The sequence below is a fragment of the Pagrus pagrus genome (genome assembly GCF_965226575.1).
Source record: "Pagrus pagrus genome assembly, chromosome: 15".
Taxonomy (NCBI): Eukaryota; Metazoa; Chordata; class Actinopteri; order Spariformes; family Sparidae; genus Pagrus; species Pagrus pagrus.
The window spans coordinates 7,889,130-7,916,934 of NC_140199.1; the positions used below are offsets into that span (position 1 = coordinate 7,889,130).

The window sequence follows — 27,805 nt, forward strand, 5'->3', positions numbered from 1 at the left end:
CCCTTCAGATTATATAACAGCTCAGTGTCAACAGAGCCAGCCTGTGGAGGACAAGTTGAGGGGGTCTTCGCCGATGATGCAGCTCAGCGGCTGTGGACTTTCCCCAGCAGCTTGCGTACTACCCCCTCACTCCTCCTCCTCCTTCTCCTCCTCCTCCTTCTTCCTCCCTTTGCCATATCCACCCACCCATCCACCCACCAGCCCACCCTCTCCCTGCCTTTCTTACACACACATACACACATACACTCAATCACGAATGCACAGGGATTGCAGCAACAGCAGCAGCACCGCGAGATGGAGATCTCCGCTGCGTGTGTGAGTGCCTATTCCCGGTGAGTGCAGGGACAAGAGCGAGTGAGTGTCAGTGATGCTTGAATGAGGTGTAGAAGGGAGAAGAGGGGGAGAGATCAGGGTAAAAGGCAGGAGGGGGATATCTGTGAGGACCTGATGAGGTTTTGAGGCAATGTCTTTCTGCTTTTTCCCCTCTCCCATCCCGATAACCTGAATCTTTGCCGGATGTGTCACAACTACTCCAGCTGTCACTGCACCGGCTGCCTCTCTCTCTGTCCTCCCGCAGCCTGTGAGAGCTGCTCCAGTGGCTGGACGGTGCCCTGGCACCCGCTGAATACATGGATGAACGCTGGCTCTACAGGGGATCTGTGCTTTCTTGTCCTTTGCACCTCTGATCTGTTTCTTAAGGTAAGAGTTTCCCTTTTTTGTGGAGTTGCACACATATTCACAGGTAATGCAGAAAAGAGTGTGTGCATCATCTGCTTGCCTTTTAAAATCTTTAACTGAATCAAAGTGGGTATCAGAGGGATGCATGATTCATGATAAAATGCTGTTAAAAGTCTTGGGTTAGTGATGCGTGCATGTGTATGATCCCTGCATGCATTAGATATGGATAAATCAGGGAGGGGGCATTTCGGCATCCAAGCTCTGAAAGGTTTAATGACTAATAAGGAGGACACGTCCAAGGTTTTCCTTCACCCCAGATGAAAATGAGGATGAATGCTGATGTAATTCGACTTTGATTTATATACTTATCATAATGCGTGTCTTTGCAGCCCTTTGACAGACGTGCGGTATTTATCTGATGAGGCAGAGGCTGATTATCAAGAATGCTGTACTTGTGAATTGCCTGAGCTTAGTAGTGAAGAATATTGATAGGCGCTCGCTGATAGACTATTGTATATTTTACTGTAATAGACTGTCGGAATGATGATCATTTATTGGAAACAACTATCGCATTAAGTGGCGCAGACTGTATGACAAATTCATATGCGATGAGTGATGTGCCCCTCAAGGCTAAATTTGATGAAAGGTGGATCCAGACTTATCATGACTAATGACATGTGTGATCTAGGAAGCTCTGGGGTACTGCATCACATACAGAGCTGCACTTATATTTGCTCTCAGTCGTTGCCTCCCCCCCCCCCTCTGTCTCTGTCCCTCTATTTTCCACACGTCATTCCTTGACTACCTGAATTTACAGGAAACACAGACAGGGTACAGCTGTAAGCTGCCAAACACACTGTAGCTTGTCTATCTCAGCATCTTTCTCACTTATAAATCATCTTCTCCATTACACCGTTAATCCTCAGTTTGACCTGAGTACACATGTTTGCTTGTATCACAGCGCCTTATTAATCAATAAATTCATCAGGGTGAAGCACTGTGGATGTACGCTCTGAAGTGTTGAAGCCAGAAACTGTCTTCTCCATTTTTCCATACAAAAAGAGAGACCCACACTGGCATGAGTGCGTGTGATCACAAAAAAAACAACAACAAAAAAATAAACCCAAAATGCCCTTCTGCATATCAGCCTCTCCAAACGTACTCAAGGATCCATTTCACAGCCAGTGCTCTCATCCAGGAGATAGAGGGATGGGAGCTCCAACTATTCCACATAACAGAAAGTGCTGCTCAGTGATAAATCTTTTAAGCCAATGTCATAAAGCAAACTTTCACAGGTGTAGCCGGCAGCCCCTGGTAGATACAGATAGCTCTGGACGACAGCTGGAATAAGACGGTGCGTGTGTGTGTGTGTGTGTCTTTGTGTGTGTGTGTGACTGTGAGGCTCTCAAATCGGTGTTAAAAAAATTGAACAAAAGACAAAATAAAAATCTTGGACCAAAAGGGGCTCACACTGTAGGACGAAGAAAAGCTTCATGCTGTATTGAGAGGAAGATTGCTGCAAATGCATAGGGGCCGAGCCTATACTTTACAAGCGCACGGTGCTATAGGGAAGGCTACACGCACATAATGTGGTGGATCGGATGACGGCAGTGTGATTTTGTCCTTTACGTCGTGCTTATGAAAGCGACGCTGCTGCAATGTCACTTACAAATGACGAGAGAAAAAAAAACCTCATGCAAAATAGATACAATGCACAGTAATAATGCAGAATGCAAGGGGGGGGGATGAGCACAAGTGTCAACCTGTGCTGAATGACGAGTGAAGCTTAGTCGTCGCACATACTGCTCAAATGATGAGCTGTAGCATTAAAGAGCATCCCGTGTTTATGATGCACTCTGCTTGTAATGATGGTGCAGAGGGAGATTACTATGTTTGAGGAGTGGGAGGCCACTATAATTACATTACTTAACCATTAACGAGAGTGGCTAGACTGTGTTATCCTATGTAAATAACCTACAGATGCACTTGAGTAATTATTAAGTTGACGCGGGCTGACAGGGATTGTAAGGCGATCTGAGCAAAGCCGTCTCTTCCTCTCTGCTTGGCGATGGGGCATAAATCATGAGTCAGCAGTGTTGGTAGGCCCGCCATAGCACGGAAAATGGATCCAACCCCTCGATTAACATTCTTTACAAACAGCCACGTTTCCTACAACACTGTGGTCACAAGAAATCAATCACGATACTGTAGCTAAAGGTATTTTGTTTGTTTTTTTTCCCTCATACATGCGGCATTTTAGCGTGAGGAACTGAAGGGCAATTGGAACAGACAACGTGGTCTGCCAGGGTACATAAGGAGATTTCAGAGGATTACTTTTGCAATTTTAGAGTCAATGCATTATTCATAATCCTTTGGATAGCTGAGGCCAAATCAGGGAAGGACCTCAGGTCATTAGCAGAGATATCGCTTGCTTTGAGAAGAGGAGGAGGAGAAATAAGACGCCGAAGCAAAGGAGATTCACGCTCAGCCATCTGAATATATCCATGTGTCACATCAGCCTCTCTGTCGGCCTTGTCTTTCGTCTCGCTCTCACTCTCTGTGTATCCGACTTCCAACAATAATAAGTCAGTGAAGAGCTTTCCTTTATTCCCTTTTGTGTGAATTACCATTTAGCTGCTTTACATGCCTTACATGGCTGCATAGGAAATTGTATGGCGCTTAGAGGAGACTTCCTGCAGATGTGATTACCTTTTCAGTGGTGTGAGATTGGTATTTCTGACTGTGAAATAGTATGATCCCATGTGAATCGGCCTCGAACAAATTCTCTTTATCCGTGCAAGCGCTTCTGACAAACAACTTACGCTAAAATCAAAGTGCATACTAAGCTATGTTTCAGAGCAAATATCACCCCCAATAAAATTCAGCTGCTCCAAATTCCATAACGACTGTGTGTGAATTCATGACACAGCACACCATATTGTTCTTATATAATGAGATTGAGCTGGTTGTTTGTTTTTTCTTTTTTCTCATCTGGCAGTGAATGCAATGCAGTGACTAAAGTGACACTAGGAGCATGGAGTTTTCTGGCATGGAGGTTTTTCTTTTTAATAGGAAGCGAGATGAAGCACAGTTGCCTCTAAATGTATTCCATTTCATCAACAGTCTGAGCTGAGGGGTTAGGTTACAGTGGTCAGTCTGCAAGGTAAAAGACATGGCAGGACTCCCAAGAAATACAACCTCATCCTTTTATTATCCGGCCATGTGTGTGTGTGTGTGTGTGTGTAAGATGCTGGCAAAGGCCTCTCTTTAAAAAGGTGACAACACAGCCCACACACACTGATGCTAATACTAACACTGATACTCACACGAAGTGCACAACACGTAGACATTTTACAAACATGTATACAAGCGTCCATATGCACACTAGCCATCATTAAAAACGTGTGTATTCGTGTCACACTCAGCTGCTCATTCAGTCGTTACGTCACTGCACTGCAGATGTAGATCACGCCAGGGGTTAATTTAATCTAATCTATCATGCATTTCCTTTTACAAATTTCATGGGAGCAGTGAAACTGACAGTAAGGAAATGTCTGTTCAGTATAAATTTCCCACCAGAACAATCACATTGATGGATTTACAATGTCTGCGAATGATAAAACGTGATTACTTTCAGACAAGCGGCGGCACCATGAATAGCTCGCGTTTTGTGTGGTAACAAATGATGCGCTGGAGTTTATTTATCGCGTGGCGTCCTGTCATATGAAAATGATTAGCCAGCTCTTTGTGATGTTTCCTTTCAAACCTATCAGACATCATTTCATTTCCTTGCTCTTGCTTGATGTATTTCATGCTCGAGCTATGAAATGTGGTTCATTGCGGATCAGACGGAAAAATGCAATATGTCTCATTTGATCATATGGAGCTTCGTTTGAAACTGTGCGTCGGGGAATTACTATAAACAAACATGGAAGTCATTTTTAGCTCCTTTGTTTGATCAAAGCAGTTTGTGATTTATTACATAATCAGTATGAATCAAGCGATGCCATTTGATACATGCAAAACTGAAGGAAAGGATTCAGAATTAAGACAATATGACAAATGACTTGCCCAAGAGTATATCTCTGCAACTCCATGGTCTATATGAAACATCTTGGTAAGTAAAGTGAAGTAAAGGTAACACTTGTGAGATGTCTGCCCAGGTGTGAGCATCAGTACAGATCTTACTGGGTCAGAGAAAAATGAAGTTGGAACAAAGCATGAATAAAATATTTTACATTTTTAGAGTGAATACCCCCTTGGAATAATGCAGTTGCAGCCCAGAACCTGTAGAGAACCTGTAGAAAACCACAGCACAACATCTGAACATCCCCGCTGTCAGGATTGATGCTAATGAAGTGTAGCAGAGCAAAGTTAGAGAGATTTTAGTTGAGAAATGGGCCCTTTTAGCACATTTTTGTGCCATCTTATCGCATCTTACTACAGGTATTCATTCCATCTATATACAGCTGTTTTTGGCCTTGAATTGTGTAGACAGATGTTATATGGCATATTGTGTTTTGTTCAGGTAAAAATGTTTATGATTAGCTGAGATCTTCCCGTTAGGCGCTGCATGACTTTGTTGCTACATGACTAGATTTTATGGTGTGTTGTGTGATAAGACACCCTGTCAAGGTTCTTGAGGCTAAACTAATTTGTTAATGATGAATTACACTTAGAAAAATTGTTACTAATTACATGAGAAATGTATGTTAACGATCGGTGCATCATTAGCACGACTAGTTAAACGAGATGCATCTTATAAATGAAGCCAATCAATCCTAGATCGTCATCGCGCCAAGTTTAGAAACACAAACGGTCAAGTTTTATTGAGGATCTATGAATGATTTTCTGATCATAAACAACTATGCTTTTGAATGCGTTCCATATCTGAGAAGCTTATTGTAAAATGCTAAAACACTTAAATAACACTTCACACTTCTTGGAGACTGTAACACTCCCACTCTAAAAGTGAAAACTGTTTCTCATTTACAAAAATGCTCAAGTGATCTCAAGCCATGCGACAACTTGTTAGATTTCCTATGGTTGAGCAGCGAATGTCTTCTTGAGCTGTTTGTTTTTTGCAGCCTTTCATAAAGTTGTAACAAGCAGCAGTCTGTAAACATTTAAAGTTTGAGGTCAGTTCAGTCAGCCAACACATGGATAAGATTCATGATGAGTTTGTGTTTGGTGTCGAGTCTCTGACCTCGTCACTGCGCTCAGCATAGCTGAGATTCAGGAGTGATGATAATGAATTTCCCCTAAGGGACTCAGAGCCTACAGGTGGATACAGGTGGAGGAGCCTAACACCAGCTATTATGTCAAGTCTGGTACGTTTGAGCCGCAGCTGCTGTATGGTCGTTTCCTCTGTTAGGGACCTCAAACCACAGGGGGAATACATTAAATAGTAAACACCATCTACTTGTGGCCTCAGCCCTGTGGCGACTCCTGAATAAAACAACTCATTGTAGGGAGAATACTGTCAAGAAATCTAAATGTACCAGAATATATCTGAGGAAATGTTATGCAGCATTGATAAGGAGATGACCATAAGCGGGTGAATATACAGCAAGCTTAAATTTGGCAATGAGTGTATCAGTGCAAAGCAGAGAGCAGGAGCTCAGCAGTTCAGATGTAATTATGATATGAAGAACAGTAAAGCGAGCTGTCACATAAACCCATTTGTTTGAGCTGAAATGTTTCTCTAATGTGTGGCCGAATAAGAACTGTGTAGACAAAATGTAAATGGGTCTCTACGTGCGTCAACAGAGACTTTCCAATCAAGCCGAGTGAACGGCCTGTGTGCAGGACGGCAGTTGTGTTTAAACTCGTGAACCTAACGAGCACCGTTAGGCTGTGAGAGAGAGAGAGAGACTGGCGTTTGCAGTGATCCAATGGGAAACCCCAAAAATTACATCAGCCGAGGGGGAAATAAGCCGCAAAAACCAATTTAGCCCTAAACACATAATTCTGAAACACGAGTTTTGCTTTTTTACCACACCATATAAATCAATAGCATAAATGTGTCACGATGCATTTGTAAAACAAAAGCCAAAGGAAAAATAAGCTCTGCTACTCAAAGTTATGGTGTACAAACACATCTACAGCAGCCTTGTTTAAACCATATATTTTAATATAGTCAAACACAAAAATATCTCCTGAGCAGAGCAACAACTCACATGTTAGCATCACTAGCAGATACTTAGCTTGAGAGTGTTTAATCGAGGCTGACAACTGATATAAGCAGCAGTCAGCGGTGTAAGCAGCCGTCTGCAAGTGTCTGCAGAGTGTTGGCAGAGTTAGCAATGAGCTGCGCAGCAGAGACACGAGCAGAACAAAACAGTGAGCAGGGTTGCAGAGTTGCAACATGGAGCTATTTCGGGGGGCCTCCGAAAAGTGACGTCAGACAGTAAGAAAAATATTGAATTTACCCAAAGGAAAATGTCAGGTGACTCACATTTGAAGCACATTTAAGCTAGATTAGACATGAAACTCACCAGGTTCAAAGATCAGTACAAGAAAGTGTTGTCCTTTAGCTCAGTTTCATTAAACAAGAACTCAGTTGTGTTAACAAAAAGTCAAAAGCTTGTGTCCTATTTGTGAGATTGTTGATTTCCAATTCTGCAAATACTGACTCTGGGATGCCGGCCGACCCAACCTACAATCCTGAAGCGTCAGCATTTGACAAGTTGGAGAAAAAAATCAACTATCTTACAAATGGGAGCTTTATTTACCTCTGCCAAGGAGGCTTTTGCTGTCCCCCGTGTCTGTTTGTTTGTTTCTTGGTTGGTTTGTCAGCAGGATTACAGAAAAACGTATTTACACGAAACTTGAAGGAGGTTGGGTCTTGGCCCAGAATAGCCCTATTTACTTTTAGGGTGGATCTGGATAAAGAAACGGATCCAGGGGTCTTTTTTTTCCTTGACTTTCTTTAACTTCGCAAGAAGAGAGTTATTTGGACGTTTTCTTTAATCGGGCATATTCAGGTGGCTGGTATCTATGAGTGAGGACAATTTGATTATGGGGTTATGGGTTAGGGTTGAGTTTGTTACCGGATTAGGCTTGATTGATTTAAAGAGGTCTGTCGGGCCTTGGTGGAGGTATTGGGTCAGATTCTGGGTCAATTTTAAATGAATTCTGCAACTACGGTGCTTTGTTTTGTTCACAAGTGTTCTGAATTCACTGCTATTATGGGTATTGTAGTATTTAGAGCTGTTTGCCATGCTACACTGACTGAATAAACAGGATTTCTCAGAAAAATTATTTGCAGTAATAGAAACGCAGTGGCCGCAACATCAACCTGAAGGGTAGTTATATTATCCAGGAGAGTCTTGTGTTTGAGGTTTTTGATTAAAAGCAACATTTGAAATGGGAATACAGAATGGACAAAACACCTCTGGAACATCCCGATCAATAACTTGTGTGAATAGATACAAGCGTTACATGTGTTCACGTAAATAATTGAGAGTTTGACTTGTGATGTTTTAATTATGGCACATTTACTCCATGCTTTAAATTTTGGATTTTGGATGACAGACCATGCCTTTATGAGATGCTCAGATGCTATATAATAACATAATGTAAAGTTTTGGTCCAAGAAGGAGAAAAGAATCAGGTTCCTTCGTGCTGGATCACATAGTAACACACAGACTTTTTTCTCTTTGTGTTTTATTTACAGGAAATATGGTGAGCAAAGAGGACACCAAATGCGTTGTTCTCTCAAATTCAGATGAATCAGATTCAGAGACGGGCCCGTCACACAGCCTTGAAGCACAGTCTGGACCAGAATCAGGCAAGCAGCAAGTGAAGAAGAGAAACAAGGCCTTACAGGTGCGTTTTAAGGATATATGCGACGCTCAGAATGAGCATCGGGGAAGACACTCCAGATCCATTTCCTGCAAAGTGACGCACAGAAAATACATGACCATGCCTGCCAGACGCTCTATTCCAAACGTGACCAAGAGCACGGGTGTGCAGACCTCGCCGGACCTCACTAAGCGATACAAGACTTTTCCTTTCGAGAGGAAAAAAGGACACACGTTCAAACATGCTGCTTTGGTGGAAGACTACAGAGGACAAAACAATGGGTTTTTGAGTGACATAAAAGCAGGAGGAGAGGACGGACAACCTATCGGGGAGTCTTCTAAGTACAAGGGTAAGATCGTGGGGCAGACTAAAGCATTGCTTCACCACACTGATGACAGCAGTGATATAGAGGATTTGCTTTCCAGTGCCAACTGCGTGGACGGACCCTCTTGTCCAGACTCTTCACATTTCTCGGAAGAGTGCCATCCACGCAGCTCTCCTTCCAAAAGAGAACCAGAATACCAGGTGTGTGGGACAAGGACCAAACACAAAGGATTACCCAAAGAAGATATGGACGCTGGCACTTCCTCAAAGCGCCAGCTGGCTAACTCAGAGTTTTCACAGGACAAAACAAAGGGCACCGGCCCTGTTGTGTGGAACTCTTTGACACAGGTGGAGTCTTTAGGAAGCCCGTCTGTGAGCTGTAAACGGAAAAAGGGTACACAGCTTAACGAACAGCAGTCACAGACACTTCCCCATAGTGCCAAATGCTCTGCACAGTCGCAAGGGCAGTGTCGGACAAGGCATGTGTCAGCCTCCTCTAAACTCCAGCAAACAGTCGGGGGGGACGAGGGCTTCCCTCCAAGAGACACACGAGCCCCAGGCATGGGGAGCAGCCAGCAGATAATGCCCTTATCTGAAGACAAGGATATCAAAGCACAGCTGCAGGCCATGGAGAGCCTCATCAGCTCGAGCCAGGAGACCATCAAGGTCCTACTCGGAGTTATTCAGGAGCTGGAGAAAGGTGAAGCACAGAGAGAGGGGTGAGTAGAGTAAGCTTCACTGTAGATGCAACCCTAAATACATTATGCACTCAGCGTGCATCACAATTCACAGTGTGCTGCCAGGAAAAGGCTGTGCTAAAAGGTTATTCCAGTTTATTACGACTCGAGTGGTATTTTTTGTAGCTTGGACCATCATTTCTATTGGTTATCATAACATTGTCACCAAGGCTGCTAAAATCTGGGGAGACAACATCAGTACAGCAGAGTTCATTGCCAAGAAATACAAGCAGACAGTCAAACTGGTTGTAAACAAGCAAACTATTCAGATTTTTCAGAACTGCTCCATCTCAAATAAAAATACAAATATTGGTAATAATAATCCAGGAAGTCGTTCTGTAAACTGTGATTGATTTTTACAATGTTCTGTTTAGGGTAATAACTTTTACTGTTTGCCACTGGTTTCTCTTTTCATTTGACTTCAATGATTGCCTCACTGCTGGTGTTTCTTGCCTCATCTCAGCAATATTATTTTAGGAAATAGCAGTGTGTTCCCAGATTCCAGTAATTAACTTGGTAGGTGAAATGTTATTTAAAAGAATAACAAAGGTCTGTAAAAGTGTAAAAGTAATTATCCTCTCACACTGAATTTTTGCTTCCTGTAACAGTGGGTTCATTTGTGTTTATTCACATTACAAACTGAATACCTAACTCTGCATTAGCCTAGCGAGCTATGGCAGACACTGAGGGTGTGTGTGAGTGTGTTTGAGTTCAGTTCAGCCTCTGACTGACCTCATCACTCACCAGAGATATTAATGAAGTGAAGTGCGTTTCCCCTCCAGTCAGCAGTCAACAAAGAGAGACTAATTACAGTTCACTACACCCAGCAGTGGATTTCAGCACCTCTCAGTAGCACTGCTGCAGAGAGAGATAAGTGATGATAAATCCACTTTTAAATCTAGAAAGTTTTAAAAGTAAACTTTGAGCTTTCCTCAATCCGGCTCAAGGTTAGAGAAAAATCGGGTGTTTATTCCTCCCCAGAGCTCCCCACACTCAGCAGCCGTCTGCCGGGGGTTGTTCCTCCACTCCACGCAGTCCTCCCCACACAACATGGGTCAAAGCCTGTGATAAGACTGAAACTGATTATTGATTGAAGATGTTGAGATGATTTTAGTCAATAATGAAAACTTTGACCTGCCAGTGGATCACTACTGTCAGAGGATCGCTATTGTATTTGTATCATATGAAATTCAACAATCAAGGTTTACTGGGTTATTTTTAAAACACAGTACAACACATGTTGGTACTTGCTCTCTCTGCAATTTTAAAGCGAGAGCAAATGTGCCTCCAGCAAGTCTTTCTGTGTCATATTTCATTAGAGACTTACCTGTAAAGGAGAGAAAGCCTTAACAAGGTCCATAAATTCCTCAAGGCATGTCCACAGCCAGACTCTTACCGCTGTGCAATTGTAGGAATCAATGTACTCCATCTCTAAAACCCATAGCAACACAAAGCAAATTGTATTTAAGTCTTATCCATATCCAGTGGAGAACAAGGCACCCTAGTGTGGTTCTGTGGAACTTGGCTGTAAAGGCCCAATTAGTGCAGCCTCATAACACTTTGCCTTTCATCTCCACAAAACTGCGCCTGCTGTAGCTGTAGTGCTTCCACTGTGTTGTGTTCAATCAACGTTACTAGAGATTTGCAGTTACAGGATCGAAGCCTAAATACACTTCCCCCATATTGCAAGGCTGGACAATGGTTTGCCGACAATGTAACAAATGCACTGTAACTAAAGAAAACACATTGAAATAGACCAAATGACATGCAAATCAAGAAAGAAAGCTGGAAATATACACAACACAACCAAATACACGTGCTGCAACAGCACAAGACACTTCCATTAGGGAAAACGTGAAAATATAAAAACGCTGCATATCCAGCCGCCACAATGCAAGTGCTCCAGGCCTCTAGGGGAACGCTCTCCACTGACTGCAAGGACCAGGACTTTATTCTGAATACATGTTGTGTGGCTGATGGTGATGTTTTGTAGTCAGAGAGACTAAATACATTTATATTAAAAACTAAGGGTGCGCCGATTGATCGGCCACCAAAAGTTTTGGGTCGATCAAAGGTGCCCATCAGATAAAAGCAAGACAGTTTTCTCTGAAATGCAATAGCATGCTGCAGGGCTCGAGACTAATGGTGTCCCATCATCCCTCAGTGGCAAATTGAATTGATAATTACTGTCTACAACGGCGACTACGCTGACCACAACTGAGCTCATCTTCTAATGCTGTTACTATAGTTTTCTTTCTCTCTACTGTGCTGTGTCGGTGCTTGTTACAATCACTGGCTACTGGCTGGACCTACGAAAAATATGAAGATTTTGAAATATTCCCACACAACGGTCAATCTATCCCCTCAGCCACAAACAGCTTGCTGGCAGGACTCAAATATATGTTGCGCTGGTTAAGAGGGCACTGAGAGTCTGTATTGATATCAGCAGGTGGAGAGCTAGTTAGCAGTTGGTGAGGAGCAGAGTGCCATGGTCAAGCCCCCAGGAAGAGAGTCAGGCTTCGAGGCCTACATTTAGCCTACATTGTGAAAGAAGAAGCTGTCCGAGTTAGCCATCTTGGTCGGTTTAGGGAAGTCTCTTGTGCGCGCAATCTCTGGGCCCCAAAACACGGAAGATACCAGTATTTTAATAACCAGGAAGTCAGGTTTCGTGCACCAGCGAGCAGTCTTTATAGCCTCCAGATTTTAATGTGACGTCCTTGGCTGTTGTGTGTAAGGATGTTAACAGCTAATATTAAGTTACAGCACAGCTGAACACAGCCGGACTTACAGTTTCTGTTTGGAAGTGTTTAACAGTGAACTGCAGTTTAATGCAACAACACGGTAAATAATTGTACTTAAGTATATTTACACAAATCACCATCAGCCACACAACATGTATTCTGTTCACAACCCTGGCTTTCAGTTGGTGGAGAGTGCTCCCCCTAGAGGCCTGGAGCACTGACTACGCAGCGTTTTTATGTTGCATGTGTAGGTGTTGTCAAATTGATGTGGATGTTTTCTTAATATGCTTGTCTCTTATCTATTTGCATGTGTTTTCTTAAGTTTCAGCGCATTTGCCCTTGTCGGCCAGTGTACTAGACAGTCAGATAGCCCTCTGGGAAGAAGCAAAAAGCAACAAAAAGCCTGTTCTTACCAGGAATAAATGCATGATGTCAAGTAATTTTTTAAGTAACTGCTTTTAGCGTACATGCAGTGACAAAAGGATAATCTATTGGTCCAGCAGGAGTACAGGAACAATGCTTGAAGGAAACTATTCTCTTCATGGTATTTATCTCTGCTTCTCTGTTTACATTGAAAATAACCTTATTACAAAATATCATACTTCTCATTTCTTTTTCATGTAGCCAGTTATAAACATGACTAATATTTCCTGAAAAAGTCCAGCATGACCAAATACTGCATGTGTTTTCCATCTGCTTCACATCCTTTCCAGTTTTATGAAGTCACACTTAATGTTCGATACCCAGCACTTGCAAACAATAACAACAACAAACAATACACTTGCATGTTCAGCATTACAGCTGTTCTAGTTCCTTACTTAACAACAGCATAATGGAAGACATCTTAAAAATTGGAACAGCTTTTTGCATTATAACTGCGGTGTTAGTAAGTGGGACAGATAGACAACACTTTTCAGTTAAACACATGCATGTCACGTCTAGGTTATACTGTTTTGAGAAAATTGCCATACCATTATACATAGGCCTATACGATTATATGCAAATTTCAAGGTCTCTATCATGCAAGTCATCGCACTGCATCATATAGTCAGCTTATGTGTATCCTCTGTACTGTATAATACATGCAAAACACAAAACACTATGCCGTGCTCAGGCAGGTAGAGCAGCAGGCACGTAGTCAGGGGGTGTGGACATGGAAACGGGAATGATGAGGGCAGGACATATCCCAGGACAGCTGACGTGGGCAAACAACACAGCAGTGAATCTGTGCCAACAAGCAGTTAGCTTAGAGAACGACTTTCAGAGGTGCCTCTTTTTTTCCTCCCACATGACGCATCTGTTAAGTCATTCTCTGTGTCACTCTATGCTTTAATACAGTGCCACTATAGTGGGTCATGAACATTTTACCCTGAATGGTGACAGAAGTGTTTTTCTTTTTTTTTGTGCTGAGTGCTCTCAGTGATTATGAATTTAGGTTAATACGCTTTGATTATTAGAGCGAAGCTCTTTAAATGACAAGCATGTACATGAAAAGCCAGGCAGCAGCGCAGCACTGGTGTAGACCTTGTCTGTGCAGTGAGTTACTGTCCTTGCGCACAGCTGCTCAAAGAGACTTCATCTGAGAACAAGGTAGGATGGATGAACTTGCTGACCTTGAGCTCCATTCAGCATTTTCGATCCACACAGAGGCTGTTCTGTCGCCCCCAATGAGGTCACCTCTCATGTCATGGCGAACAGTTGAGGTCTGACCCCTCCGCATGTCATCCAACAGGATGGACAGCTACTGTGACAGCAAGCAATTACATGTGCAGCCCCTAACACAGCCCCTCCCATCATCCCCGTAGCACCGCAGCCCGCCATTGCATGCAGCAACATATAGCGTGAAAAACAAAATTTATGTGAGTGATGTTGTATGCTGTATATATGCTATTCTCTTAAACTCAATTAAGAGAATAGGAACAAAAAACTGCAGATAAAGGAGACGGTCGTTAAAGCTTTGGTATTTTTAATCAGTCCTATCCTCTTGTCGTTTAAGTTAGTCCTTTGCAAAGGACTTTCAATACAAAAGAAATGAGAACTCTAATTCAGTAAATACAGCGGTCCCTCTGGGCTGTGTACACATACCATAATCAGAGCAGATACAATTTGTCTTGATGATTGTTTTTTTTGTTTTTTTATCTGTGATGCCCATTGTGTCTGCAGCAAATTGAGTTGTATAAGAAATAAAGATGTACAGTATAGCGCAGAATGTAAAGGCATTGATTTTTTTCATTACACATGATTTGTGCAGCATTTATCTGCTGCTTACCTCCTTTTGCCTATAGAACAGAAACACAGAACATATTTTAAAACTATGCCATGGGAATGCGCGGTAATCCCATTATGTAAAATCAGCAATGCTACACACTTTATTAGCCAGATCTGAAAGAACTGCAGGATGAGAGCTCCTGCTGCATTTTTGTCTGTTAGGAATAAACAACACGGGGCTAAAAAAACCAAGCTGAACAAATCTGGTTGATAGCTGATGCCTACAGGTGTTGAAATGTGAAGCTAAAGACTGCCACTGGAGATCACATATATCTTTTCATCTCTCTGTTCACAGGCTCTCTTACCGAACAGGCCAAGACACAGCAAATTGTGACACTTGTCGAAACAGCGCATGCATCATTTACAGGTGGGTCCCTCGTCCCTGCTGATGTGTCATTAATGCTGCATTAAATGCTGTTTTCTGCATGATAAATTTGGTACGGCGCGAAAGGGATGTTTACAAGAGGTGTTTGGTGCAGTGACACTTCTCTGTACAGAAAATGTAAAAGTACAGGGAGGGCACTGCAGAGACAGATAGATAGAAGACAGCAACATAACAATAACCGTTTTGATGAAATGAAAATGAAGCTTTCACAGAAAATGGAATCATCTACCATAAAAAGGTCATAAAATAAGCACCGGGAATATGGAAAGAATAAGTCAATAAAGGAAATATGCAGCTAGTGGCAGCACTGTATACAGTACATTGCGTGCTATGCACCAAAGCATGTTTTTCTACAATGGATGGTTAAAGAAATAATACCTCTAATATCATATGCAAGGGTTCCTGGGGAGTGTTTGGTCTCACTGTAATGAATAAGTAATCATACGCTGCAGTGGGAAGTGAATTAGATGCAGCAGGATAGGAAATACAGTTGACCCTGTCACATTGTCCTGTCATGAGGACATTTGATCAAATCCCTGAAAAACATAACAACTTATTCAGATACAAGCACTGGATTAGAAATCAAAATAAGCATTTTACCTTTTATTATTTTTTTTTTTTTAAAATACACTGTATTTCAGGTCAGAATGTAAAGCGGTTTTGTGTCCTGATACGCCGTGAGCTGAAAAATGGCTCAGAAGCAGGTGGGAAATCCACTCAAGCCATAACCTCGTGTCATTTGTCACTTTAATCCAAAAGCCTCCGCTGCTGGACCCAGTCATTACCTCGTTCTTGGAAAAAGGAAACAGGCAGCTGTTTGGAAAGTACTCTCAAGCTGAGATAACGCACGTTGTACAGTGGGACTTCTCAGTGGTTTTGGTGTGGCCCTGAAAGCAAGAACCTTTAAAACCACAAAATCACACAAATTATGGATGTAAAGCTTATATCCTCTCTGAATATGAGAGTTTGCTGCAGTGAAAGGATCTTCTTCCTTACTACTGCTTCCCTTTTAAAACAATATTGCAAAAGAGTGGAGATTGTTTTCATCAGCAAGATAATAAGGCCAATCCTGTCTTACTCTTCATATTTTAAACACATTAAGACACATACCTGTGGATGATTTCAAGTGCATAGAAAAGGAAATCTTTCAGGATTTTTTACTCTGTACAGTTTTCAAGATGCCTGTTTTCTCTTCTCCCTCGGCGAGTGCATTGTGTCCAGCTGACCCAGATTCTGGTGTAAAACCATTGTGGAACTTGAAAGCACGATCTCCATTTCATATCAGATGCAGTGGGGCTTAGAAAACATTAGGCCTCTTACGCAAGATCCTCTTGTACAAACATATTTGTTCTTGGAAGCGCCACATTAACCAAAAGTGGCCGACACCTGCTGTACGAGTCATGTACAGACGGCGTCTCCTTGTCTCCTAGACCGTCATCCAAGTCATCGTCTGCTTTGCTCCAGCAAGATGTATTTTTGGCATCTAGATTCACATCAAACGAAAATCAAGTCAAATCAATTTTATTTATATAGCCCAAAATCACAATCACATTGCCTCAGTGGGCTTTTTACAATCTGTACAGTGAATGACATCCGCTGTCCTTAGACCCTCGATTCGATTGAGGAAAACGATTGAGGATGACTGAGCCAGCCGAGGCATCACCAAGCGGTGCCCAAGCCACACAACCACCTCTCCACCATCCGTAATCGTAAACCATTCTTGATATCTGTCAGTGCAGCTCTGCCCAGATGACGACTGTAATAATGTTTTCCGTCCAAATACCTTTCCTACCACCGCAAATGTGTTGTTCTTTTGTCTTCTGATGACTGACAGCAGGTCAGTGATCAAATGATGCACATACTCAGGTGGTATCCGTCACTTAAAACTCATGACATTTGCAGAAAGGAAACAGAGTTAGAAAGATTTAGAATAAGTATATGAAAATACCCTGACATGAGACCCATCGACTTCCAGTTCACAGCGTCATGTGCTGTAGATGGAAATGGAAAGTGGAAGTGGAAAAATTCACACTTGAAATTGTGATGACACATTCCCAGATCTGGGCAGCTGACTAATCAAGACCCAGACATGAGCCGCTGGCTTGTCTGAGGAGTAAAAGACAACGACTATTTTATATTCTACTGCTGGTGCATCAGAACAGATGTTGGTCTCGGTAGAAGTAAAAATAGGAACAAAAGACTTCCCTCCATCGATATACAAAAACACAACAAGACAACAGAGTGCTGCAGAGCGGCAGCCGCTCTCACTCCTTCACACCACTGCAGAACAGGGAGCAGCTGTGGAATATAGTCAATAAAACTGGAAAACAGATTTAGGCCTCGACAGAATGAGCCTGAGAAGCCATCAAAGAATAAGGTTCGACAACCATCAGCACTAAGGCAGAAGGCAGACCACCAGTCCTCAGCAAGAACTAAAAAACTGACTCAACACTCCTTGGTAAGGCAAAACAAACATACAAGATATCAGCAAAGCCAAATCATCAGACCTGATTCTGCTATCAGAGACACTGACGGGTGTCAGCAGTAAGGATTTCAAGGCTGTTGCATTCCTGATGACCTGATGTCTAACTAAAGTAAAGAGATCCTTCAAATCTTGTCAGCCTAACAAGCTGTGAAGACTCTCACTGTGCCTGTAGGACTAAATTATGCTTTTAAAACAGATGGACGGTTCACATTTAACCTACAATATTCCTACATCCAGCTGCTCGCTCTGAAAGATGTCAAAGTAAACAAGGTGAAGTTTTGTGATGAGACGAGAATGGCACCGTCCTCCCAGACAAACTGTCGCCCTTTTCCTTTTTCTCTCCTCTAACCTGGCCAAATCTCGTTGAGCTGTCACCATCAAAAACAATAATAATCTGCAGGGTCATGATCTCCCCTGCACCAGTTTTCCAAACACTTTATTTTCGACTTATTTTCTCTCCTTAATTCTGAGGACTTCACTGAGCCATAAAATTGGAGAGGAGGACAAAACTGTGACAGCTCTCTTTCAGTGCTAAAGTCAAAGCAATACAAGACAACAGAATAAATGTGGATGCCTGAGGACAGTCCATTATGGTTGCATTGCTGCATTTGTTACTGTTTAGTTACATTTCTTGAGTCAGCACATCTACAAGACTTTGTTTCCATTGGGTAGTTCGGTAAGAATACATATTTCTTGTGGTGTGCCTCAAGGCTCAGTCCTTGGCCCCATTCTTTTCTGTTTTTACATGCTGCTATTACATGCCCTATCCACAAGCATGATATGTGTTGCTACAAAGACGACACACTGCTCTCTAGACAAACTAAGGTACTAGTTTGTAATAATCTTGTATTGGAGTTTTAGAAATTAGTGATTGGATGCCACAAAAACTTCCCCAGCTAAAAGCTGTTTCCCACCAGTGCGGCAATGCCAAAAACTGCATGCAATTTACTGAAACATTAATAAGTACACTTCAAGATCACCAAGAACAAACTGATAAGGTTTTCTTCCATTTTCACCTGGGTATCAGCTGAAACGAAGGATTTCGTTGGTGAAACGTATATTTCTGCAGGAAGAAATCCACTGACAGCGAACTCCAAGTGTACGAACCCATAAAATCATTTTTTATACATTGCCATGGAAATTTTTCAGACGAAAATCCATGCTTGGTGTGAAAAGGCTTTAAAGGAGGATCCGGTGGTTATCTTTGATAGAAATGATCACTTAAGTGTCCATTTATTGAGTCAAGAACAATTTCAGTAGTTATCTTTTTTTTTCACACATGCATAATGCACGGTTCAAAGGCCTTTCTGAGAACCATGGTATAAATAATGTAATTTAAATGTAATTTCTTGCCCTTAAAGAGTACACATGAAAAGACGAGGTCACATTGTAAACAAAGTAGGGAACATCTCCTCATCTTCCTGTTAGAGAAGTAATTTCCATGTTAATCAAAGTTTCAAAAGATGAATTAACTTAATAAACGTGACCTGTTGCAGTGTATCACAGGCAACAATATTAAAAGGGAAATATGTCAGGGTTTTCTGGCTTTGTGAAGCTTAAAATTAGAAAATCTGACCTACATAAATACAATTTAAAACAATTTAGCGTGGCAAAATTCTGATAGTTTCCAGTTTCAGAAAATAAATGAGAATTCTTGCAGTTCATGATTATAATTTCTTACATGATCACAATGCCCATAAATCATGCAGTGAATTAATCATGGGTGAGACACTCTACTGTACTGGAGCAAAGAAGTCTTTCTTCATTTACAATATACATTTTAGCCTTTGGTTATTCTTCTACGTCTCATTTTTTTATGTACTGCGCTGTAGGTGCGCTCTTCTGTAACAGCCAGAATGCTGCAGTGTGTCGCTGTTTGTGTCGATTTGTGTCCCTATTGATTAAACAGGCCTTTGCATTGATTTGTTTTCATGGGTTTTGCCATTACTGTAAGTAACTGTGGCGTTCACTCTGGGGGTTTAAGCAGAGTGGGTCTGTAAGAATATTTAGCTCTATGCAAATAAACGGTCATATGAGCCTGTGAAGGGTATTTATCAGCGCCATGTGATTCTGGCTGGGCCTATTGTTTAATTGTCTTACTGCAGATAAATGGGACAACGCAAGAGGCCCACAGCATAGTGGTGCAAAGAAAGCCTATATCGGAGTTCCTCTTTTTTTCGTCTCGCTGATCTTATCTTGATAAGACAAAGTGTGCCAGCTCGGTATGTTGGCGAAGGAACTTGGCTTAATTAACAAATGCTGAACAATTTCTGATGGCAAAAAAAGTGCCTTCACTAAACCAAAGCATGTGGTATGGTAATAAAATTACAGTCAAGAGCCACTCTGCAGCGCGCTAATAAAGAGGCGGATTATCATTTCGTCTGTGATCTGTATCATTAGTTGTTTATTTCGGTTCCCTCAACTGGTTTTTAACAGTCTTTGAATAGAGCTGAGCTGCAGTTGGCAGGCGGGGTAGTAATCTATCACAGTCCTATCTATCTCTGCCAAAGCAATTGTCATAAATATCTTAAATTCTGCAAATAGCGCTGTTTAATATTCTTCAGCAGAACCCAGCTGCACAAACCTTCAAAGACAGAATTATGTTTTTGAGGAAAAAAGGCATTTCTTCATTGTTTAGCTTTTATTTCGGATGTACTTTTGCTGTCACGGATGGTAAAAATGCCGCACAACTCAAACGGCTGAATGATCTAATCACCGGCGGGCCCTTTTATTATAGTGGTCTATCAATCCGGTGAGCGAACTGCAGCGGTAATGTAACATGTGGAGGAGGGCTGGAGTACAGTGAGGCGAATAAAAACGACCCCAGGAAAAAGTTGAGACCAAAAGGCCAATTCAAAAGTTAGACGGCATGTTGTAACTGTAGCCGAGATTAGCTGCCCCTGAGATGTAGCCCTTAATTTCAGAGCAGTCCAGCATCTCCGCTACGTCCGATAAATTCAGGATTCTTGCAGCTGCTGAGCTCAGGTAGTCAATCTACGGGTCTTATCCAGACTTCAGCTCTCCCCTGACAGTCTCCACCCGCCCTCGGTACACTGCAGCATCTCATACATCACTGCAACAAATAGGGCATACGTATGGCAAGTAAGAGAGGGAGAGAGAATGTACAGTATGGGTGATAATTTAGGGGACTAACTGTGATGATACTGTCTATCGTGCTAAGGAGAAAAGGGGTTTGTTGAAGGGTTTCTTCACCCATATTGAAAAAATGTCTCACCTGTCTCAGGTGATATTTATCAGTGCAGATAGTTTTGGGTTTGTGTCTGCAATTTCTGTCGCTACCCGATTAAATGAAGGTCAGAAGAGTTGCAAAGAGAGAGGAGCTGTGTTTTTCCCCAGTCTGTGTCCATTTTTCTTTCAACAAAAATCTTCACTATTACTTCAAGGAAGATTTAACAATCCCATGAGGTTATGTTATCACCACCAGTTCTTCATTTCCAAGAAATCATGTTTTGTCTGTAATTTTGGACAAATGCTACAGTACCCTTGAGTCTAGGCCAACGTTGGCACGACAAAGGGTCCCATCGTAGGCGTGAATCAGAGCGGTAGAGAATTCAAAATGCAGTGAAAGCGGCTGAAAGAGTTGCTGAATTAACCCACAATTGTCCCAGAATATAAAAGCGACCTGATCAAAGCTGAGGATTTATACAGGCTAGTAACACCCTGGACATAAGGCTTACTTCTACTGAAGCATGAAGGCTATCTTGGCTGAACTGCTGGCTTTGATAATGATCGATAATGGTGATGACATGATTTTTGTTCACCCCCTTTCAGAGAGAAAAAGAGCCTTCACCTGATGTACAGCTTTTTTCTTTACATGTCAGTGACATTTTCTACAAATTTAGACATTGAAGCTGTGGTGAAAAGTGTAACGGTGCCTCTCAATGACACAACACACAACGCTGCTCAGGCAGGCAGTGCTGGTAGCCTTTCGTACTCATTATGCTTGAGGTACTCCAACTGTGAACGACCTAACATCCTCTATAGTCAGAATTAATTGAACGTTTACCTCTGGAAAAAGAAGCAGATGAACTTCCTGGAGGGACGATTCCTTAACCGAAACCGACGACTAAAACAAATCAGAGAGTCTGCATGGCTCGACGCCACCAGGGGAATTCTTTTCAAATTATTATTCCTGTTATATTTATTAAGTGAAACAAACCCTTAACATTCAACTCAAAGATGAAGACGGCATGATGAGACCGTATCCACCCCCTGCTCTTCATATTTCCTTGTTGTAATTATCTGCGTGTGTTGTTCAAACAGGATTTACACAAGAGCATCAGCTGCAAATTATATGTGGTCTACCACTGAGTCCACCTCGAGTACAGCAGGCAGCCCCGCGCTCAGATCAAAGCATTAAAGGATTTTAGTCCTCTCATGCTGCGTTGAATCAAAACCAGCATTTGAATCAAAGTACACAATGTAGTATTTCCAATTTGGAACCAACAATGACTTTGAAGAACGGTTAAGTTCAGGGGGGAAGGCAACTGCTCTGCAATATGATGAGAGGCAAGGAGCTAATTAGCACTTGTGTCCCACGCTGAGATGGCGGAGCTGTGGTTGTTTTGGCGAACAATTGTCAAGATTGCCTTTCCTGTTTTGTTCTCATTAATGAGATCGGGTCTTTCTCTGTCAGTCTGCGAAGCAGAGAGCCATGTAATCGACAGCGGCGGTGGCTTTTATATCCCGTACACATGACGGAGGGAAGTATTTCTGCATCTGATTTACATAACCTGTGGGGAGTTTTCTGCTTCAACTGTTGCCTGTCAGTGGAGGAAATAACTGTCACTCTCTGGTGATTTAATCTACTATGCCCCGTCATGTAGTTCTGAAGATGTTACACTATACTGGGCTTGAACCACTCATCTTGTCAAGTGGGAGAGTTTGAACTGTGGATGGCCAAAGGGGAAATCACGGGAGGAGGAATGACTTTGCGCTGAAAGGTGCCGGTAGCAGATAGAACAGAGAGAGGCAGCGAGCAGGTATACACTGTGGAAAGAACAGAGTTTACCATGCTAAGAAGACGTCTCACAGCAGCCAAATCCCTCCCAGGAGCAACAATCATTGAACGGTGCTCAGCGCGCCACGACCGCAGACAAACAAACGGCCCTGCCACTGATCACAGCAACAGCTACTCACACTGCATAGCTAAAGAGATGATTAATCTGCTTTGCTGAATGCCCCGGAAAAGCCTCCCTGTCTCCAGCCGCTTCAATCTGTTTGTGTACAGAGATGATCTTAGATATAGGGCTTTTGTTTGCCGAAGCACCTGCTCCCCAGTGCCACCCGCATCGTATACAGTGCCGCCTCTGGCTTCCCACTGAGGCGCTTGTCCACGGCGTACAGTAATTGCAGTGATCTGTCAAGTGATTAATTGCTTAATAATTGCTGAGGCTATTCTGTGTTGCACTGTGCTGCTGTGATTCTGCTCTGCTTTCTGTCCAGTCAACAATATTTACACAGCAAAGTTGTAAAAGGCACAACGGTTTTGACTTGAAACAAAAACAGAGGGATAAAATCAGGAGGAAATGAATAAATGGTTGATATGATCAGGAGATGTTGTTAAACAGGTGCACCACATACTGCAGGGAACAGCAGCTCTGCCACATATTAAGACGTCAGTCGGGCTGTAAAGCTGAGTTTTTCCATTGTCGTGCGTTCAGAAGATGCTAAGTGAAGTGTTCGCTTCCATTTTGAGTAGAAATACAGACAAAATGCACATTAGAAAATGAAGAATGAACAAATCACTGTGCAATAAGAGGATTTGTTTTGACACAAGAAAGAAAACTTGCTAACTAAAACCCTTTTCATATGAATAATGAGCTCCAAGCAGCCACCGATCGAGACTCATGTACATTTCTGACTGTACTTTTATTCAGTCTAACAGATTAAAATAGAAACAAAAGCAGGAGAAAATGAAATAATGGATGATATACAAGGATTTGTTTTGACAAATAATGGGTTCCAAGCAGCCACAAACCCAGTGCATGGTTATTTTCGTTTAATCGGACATAATGATTCAAAACATCAAAATAGAGATAAACGCAGGAGGAAATGAAATAATGGATGACATGAACAGGAGATGTTGTCAAACGAGTGCATCGGATACTGCAGGAAACAGCAGTTCTGGCCCAGATAAAGACTTCAGTCTGTCTGTAAAACAAAAAAAAAAGCTGTTGTTTTTCTCAGTAAGATGCTAAGTGAAGTGTTAGTTTTCATTTCAATGAGAAAAGAGGGAAAATGCCTAAAGAAAATGAAGAACGAGCACCGTGCAACAAGAGGATTTGACACATCAATACTTCAAAAAAATCCCTTTTTTTATACGAACATTGAGTTTCAAGTAGCCGCAGACCCGTACTCCTGTACATTTTTGAATTTCTTTTCATTTAATCTAACATAATGATTCATTGTAAGTCCCAGCCTGACAAAGTACTATCCAGCCCTCAATCCAGTTTCTCCCCTGAAGGCTTTAATAGAGCTCTGTTCTTAACTGACACTTATCTTAAGGGTGAAGACAGTCCCGGGGATTCATTATGTCACTTCGAGTTGAGCGTATCCTTCAGCGAACTAATTACACTGCCCATCAAAGCGGCTACCCAGTCAGGCCAGGCTTTGTACCTTAACGTCTATTTGTGTGCCTGCGGACAAGAAGAGGGCTGCACGTTTGACCTTGACGTGTCAGATGTCATCTCTTTTAGCAGCGCCAGCCCTCCCTCCCACCTTTAATCCTACTAGACTGACGGGAAAGCGCTCTGTAAGTCGTAGTATTTCACCACGCTTTTTAAATGCAGTGTGTTAAGTAGCGTTGGATGAGGATAAATCAAAAAATGTCCCCTCTAAACCAAAAAAAGCAACAGAACATTTCATTATCAGGTACGGTTTTGTTGAGGAGTGTCGCTTTGGCAGGCAGACGGGAGATGATTCGTTCTCTTTTATCTCCGATATGATGCTTTCAAAATTTATTGCACACCCCAGGAATAAATACATTAACAGAGCACTACAAATCAATAGCAATAAAGTGAAAGGAGATGGTTTATAATAATGCATTTATCCCGAGCTTGAATACAGGCAGTTAATCAGGGTCTGCTTGGCCTCTCGATGGTTTCATTTGGATGGGATTAAGCCCCGCATTTCTCCCAGGCCTGAGAGATTTAATCGGAGAGAGAGTTCAACAACGGTGCCGGAACAAAATCAGACGATGACCAGCCTGGGATTATACTGGCGGCATGTGGAAGTCTGATGTCAGGAGCAACCCACATTCTGCCTCCCTTTTTTTTTTTCTGATACACGTATAATCTATGCAGGAAAAGCCCTTTGACTGCATGCATGAAAAATACAGAGATGATGCAAAGGAACTCTATTACTCGGAGGAGTCTCTGAAATGTGGATATGTGCCACGAGAGATATGTGCTGCCAGGGTGTCTGTCAGTGCATTTGAACCGTTTCGCCTCCCTCCCAGCATCCATCTGGACGTCGTAGGATTACCGACATATAAAAAACAAGTCGAAAGAATGAGTCATAAATGTGACAGCCACCCAAAAAGACAACTTTTAGAAACCTCCTGGTGCACCTGAATCCAATCTGTATTGTAAAATGTATTTTTATGAAAAAGAGAAAAAATCTCCCTCTTCTTGTGTTATAGTGTCGAGCTGGACTTCAAGCAGCAGGAGGACAAGCTTCAGCCCCTGATGAAGAGACTTTGCCCCATGGACAGCCAACAATGCCCCGCTCTGCCTTACCCCAACGAAGTCTTCACATCCACGCCGAAACGCAAGACCAAGACAGAGTCCAAAAAGCATGCTCGTTGGAAACTCTGGTTCCTTTGAATAAAACATGAAACAGCCTTTTCACTGGGCACATTAATACCCCTGTTATTCGCTGAAATGGATGAGGGAGTATTCGGAGGGAGCAATCAACATATGAGAAATGGATAACGACAGAGCCCAGCTCATTTGGGGTTTCCGAGTTGAGACTGCACATTAAGTCAGCTGGGGGACAGCAGAGACAAAAAAATAACATTTAAAATTCTGTCAAAACCTTTTTCTGGCATGTTTGCTGAAGAGGATCGACACACGCCTGCGACAACTAGGTGAGCTTTGGGATACAATTTTTTTGTACATGTATTTTTCATACTGTGTAAAGATGGATGTTATTTATACACTGAGTGAATGCACCTCTCACTTTGTACTTTATGTGGTTCTTTATCGCATCCTCCAATGCAGTGCACTTTTGGTCTTTTTCTCCCCTTAGAGCATATTGTTTGGCAACAAGAGGAGGCGCCATGCGGAGGGCCTTTTTATGAGCGAAGCTATAATCTTTGAATGGACATCAGCCCCGACTCCAGCAAAGCACAAACATTTGACTGTTGAGAGGAACATGCGTAAAAGACTGAAACACAGTACAGTACATGGCAGTGTGTCAGCGCTGTCCTTATAACCCCGTCTCCTCTCCTCTTCCTCCTTATCTGTTGACGTCCCCGCTCGGTTTGTCTGTCTGACTGAACGTCTGCCTGCCTTTGTTAATAACCCCTGTCTCCCCCCTCTCTCCCTCTCTTTCTCTTTATATCTCTCTCCCTTTATCTCCCTCTGTTTTTTTTCTTCTTCTGTCTCTCCATTCAGCTCACTGTGCAACCAACCGACTAGCCAGCCAACTTTGCCTCACTCATCCTGTCCTTTTCTTTGTTGGCTACACTGACGCATAATGTTCAAGATCTCTATATTTCAGAATATCTGCCTCTTTTTAGCAAAGTACTGTGAAATGACATTTTAAAAACATATATGCGTTTGGGCCCCTCCTCTTGAAGCAGGTACAATTGTTGAAAAATGAAAAGTCTTCTGGGTAAGGTGAGATTTTTTTAACAGCATATATATAATGTTTTGACTACTTCTAAAGGCAGAATATTTTCTATGATAACTTAAACTTAAAGTTGTTTTTTTTTCTTCTTTTCCAACAAAAAGTAAAAGCTATTTTGACATTTCTCCTGGAGTCCATGACGAGTTTGCCTTGCCTCGCAGTCACTCATTGTGTCACAGCAAAGCTCTGATGTGAAGTCTTCAACCTGATATTGTTTTTTAGTCATTTGTTTCATGTCGACTCGGCTAACAATTCCAAGAGTTGAATTATTGATTTGTCTTGCCTCTGCAAGTTCCATCATGTACGACGAGACAACTGTTTATTTCGTAGAAGACGATTACAGAACAAACACCTGTCCACCAACCCACACAAACAACTGTGCACTGACCTTGTAAGAGATGAAGGGCTATACACAGTGCTAAAGGAGCATGGTAGCAACCTTACAGCAGAGAGGACTTGTAGCCACCAGCTTTGGTTAAGTACAACAAAACAAAAAGACTGATGATGTAGCAACGATACTGAACTTGCACGCTGTTAGAAAAAGCAGGTATTTACTGAGTTCTTAAAGTAATTTTATAACAGCAGCTCTTATGTAGATTATGGTACTGTTAGATGTCTGAGAAATGTCAGGATGTGACATACTGGCCTCCCATCGTTAGACTGCGCAGCGTAGGTTACATTATTCAGGTCACCAATATCCATGCAAAGATCTGTACCTTGAGAAAGTGCAATTTTAGTGATTATGTGCAATATTATGCATTTTTCTACTGTTTCTACATCACAATTAAAACATTTTCAACTGAAGGTGATTCAGTGTGCTGCTATGTCTACTGAATGCTAGAGGCGATAGAGTTGCAAAGTGCGAGGAGCTATTTTGGGTGCTGCTGGTTCCAGAAGGAAAAGGCCCATTAATTTTACCCATGGACAATGTTACTCGTGTTGGAGTACTTCTACGGCTTCAATCTGCACGAAGCTCTCAGAGTTTAATCATCAGTACAAAAGAGCAACTAAAGGCTAAATTAGAAATGTTTTCTTCTGTCAAACCTTGAGGGTACAAGCTTGGGTTCATAAAAATTTCAGGGCAGCTACAAGGTAGCTTAAACTCTCGAGGTGTATTTTGGTCATATGGATAACATTTTTAAATAATACATCGACAGAGGTTGTAGAAAGGTGCAGAATAAAAGTATCTCTTGTCCTTTAAAACATTATTATGATTGTGAATCAATCATTTTAAAATGTTTGTCGGGTCCAAAATGATTGTTTTGTTTATGTCTGTGTAAGAATTTGGCTCCAGATCTAACAAGGTTTGTGAGCCGATAGCATTAGTAAAAGCAAAAGCATTTGTGTCATGAGGTATATGTGTTTCATCGGTCGTCAAAAGTCTTGGTAGTCGCCAGTTTGTGGGGGGGAACATAAAAATGGCTGAGACCTGCAGTATGCGGCCAGCAGGCTACTGTACTGCCCTAATGTTAGCGAGCTCGAGTTAGCAAGGTTAGCATTAGGTAGC

General features: G+C 42.1%; 1 protein-coding gene across 2 annotated transcripts; it reads left to right on the forward strand.

Annotated features, from left to right (window-relative positions):
• The first annotated feature begins 270 nt into the window (after window positions 1-270).
• On the forward strand, window positions 271-27,102 carry insyn2ab (inhibitory synaptic factor 2Ab). 2 transcript variants are annotated; one of them, XM_084374973.1, is made up of 6 exons: window positions 271-332; window positions 537-699; window positions 8,357-9,527; window positions 14,850-14,921; window positions 25,088-25,534; window positions 25,696-27,102. In XM_084374973.1, exons 3-5 carry the CDS (start codon window positions 8,362-8,364, stop codon window positions 25,269-25,271), a joined length of 1,422 nt encoding a protein of 473 aa, XP_084231099.1. In that variant the 5' UTR covers window positions 271-332; window positions 537-699; window positions 8,357-8,361; the 3' UTR covers window positions 25,272-25,534; window positions 25,696-27,102. The 2 variants fall into 2 exon arrangements, with proteins under 2 accessions (XP_084231099.1, XP_084231100.1); XM_084374974.1 differs by lacking the exon at window positions 271-332 and having other exon boundaries at window positions 345-699.
• Window positions 27,103-27,805: the final 703 nt, after the last annotated feature.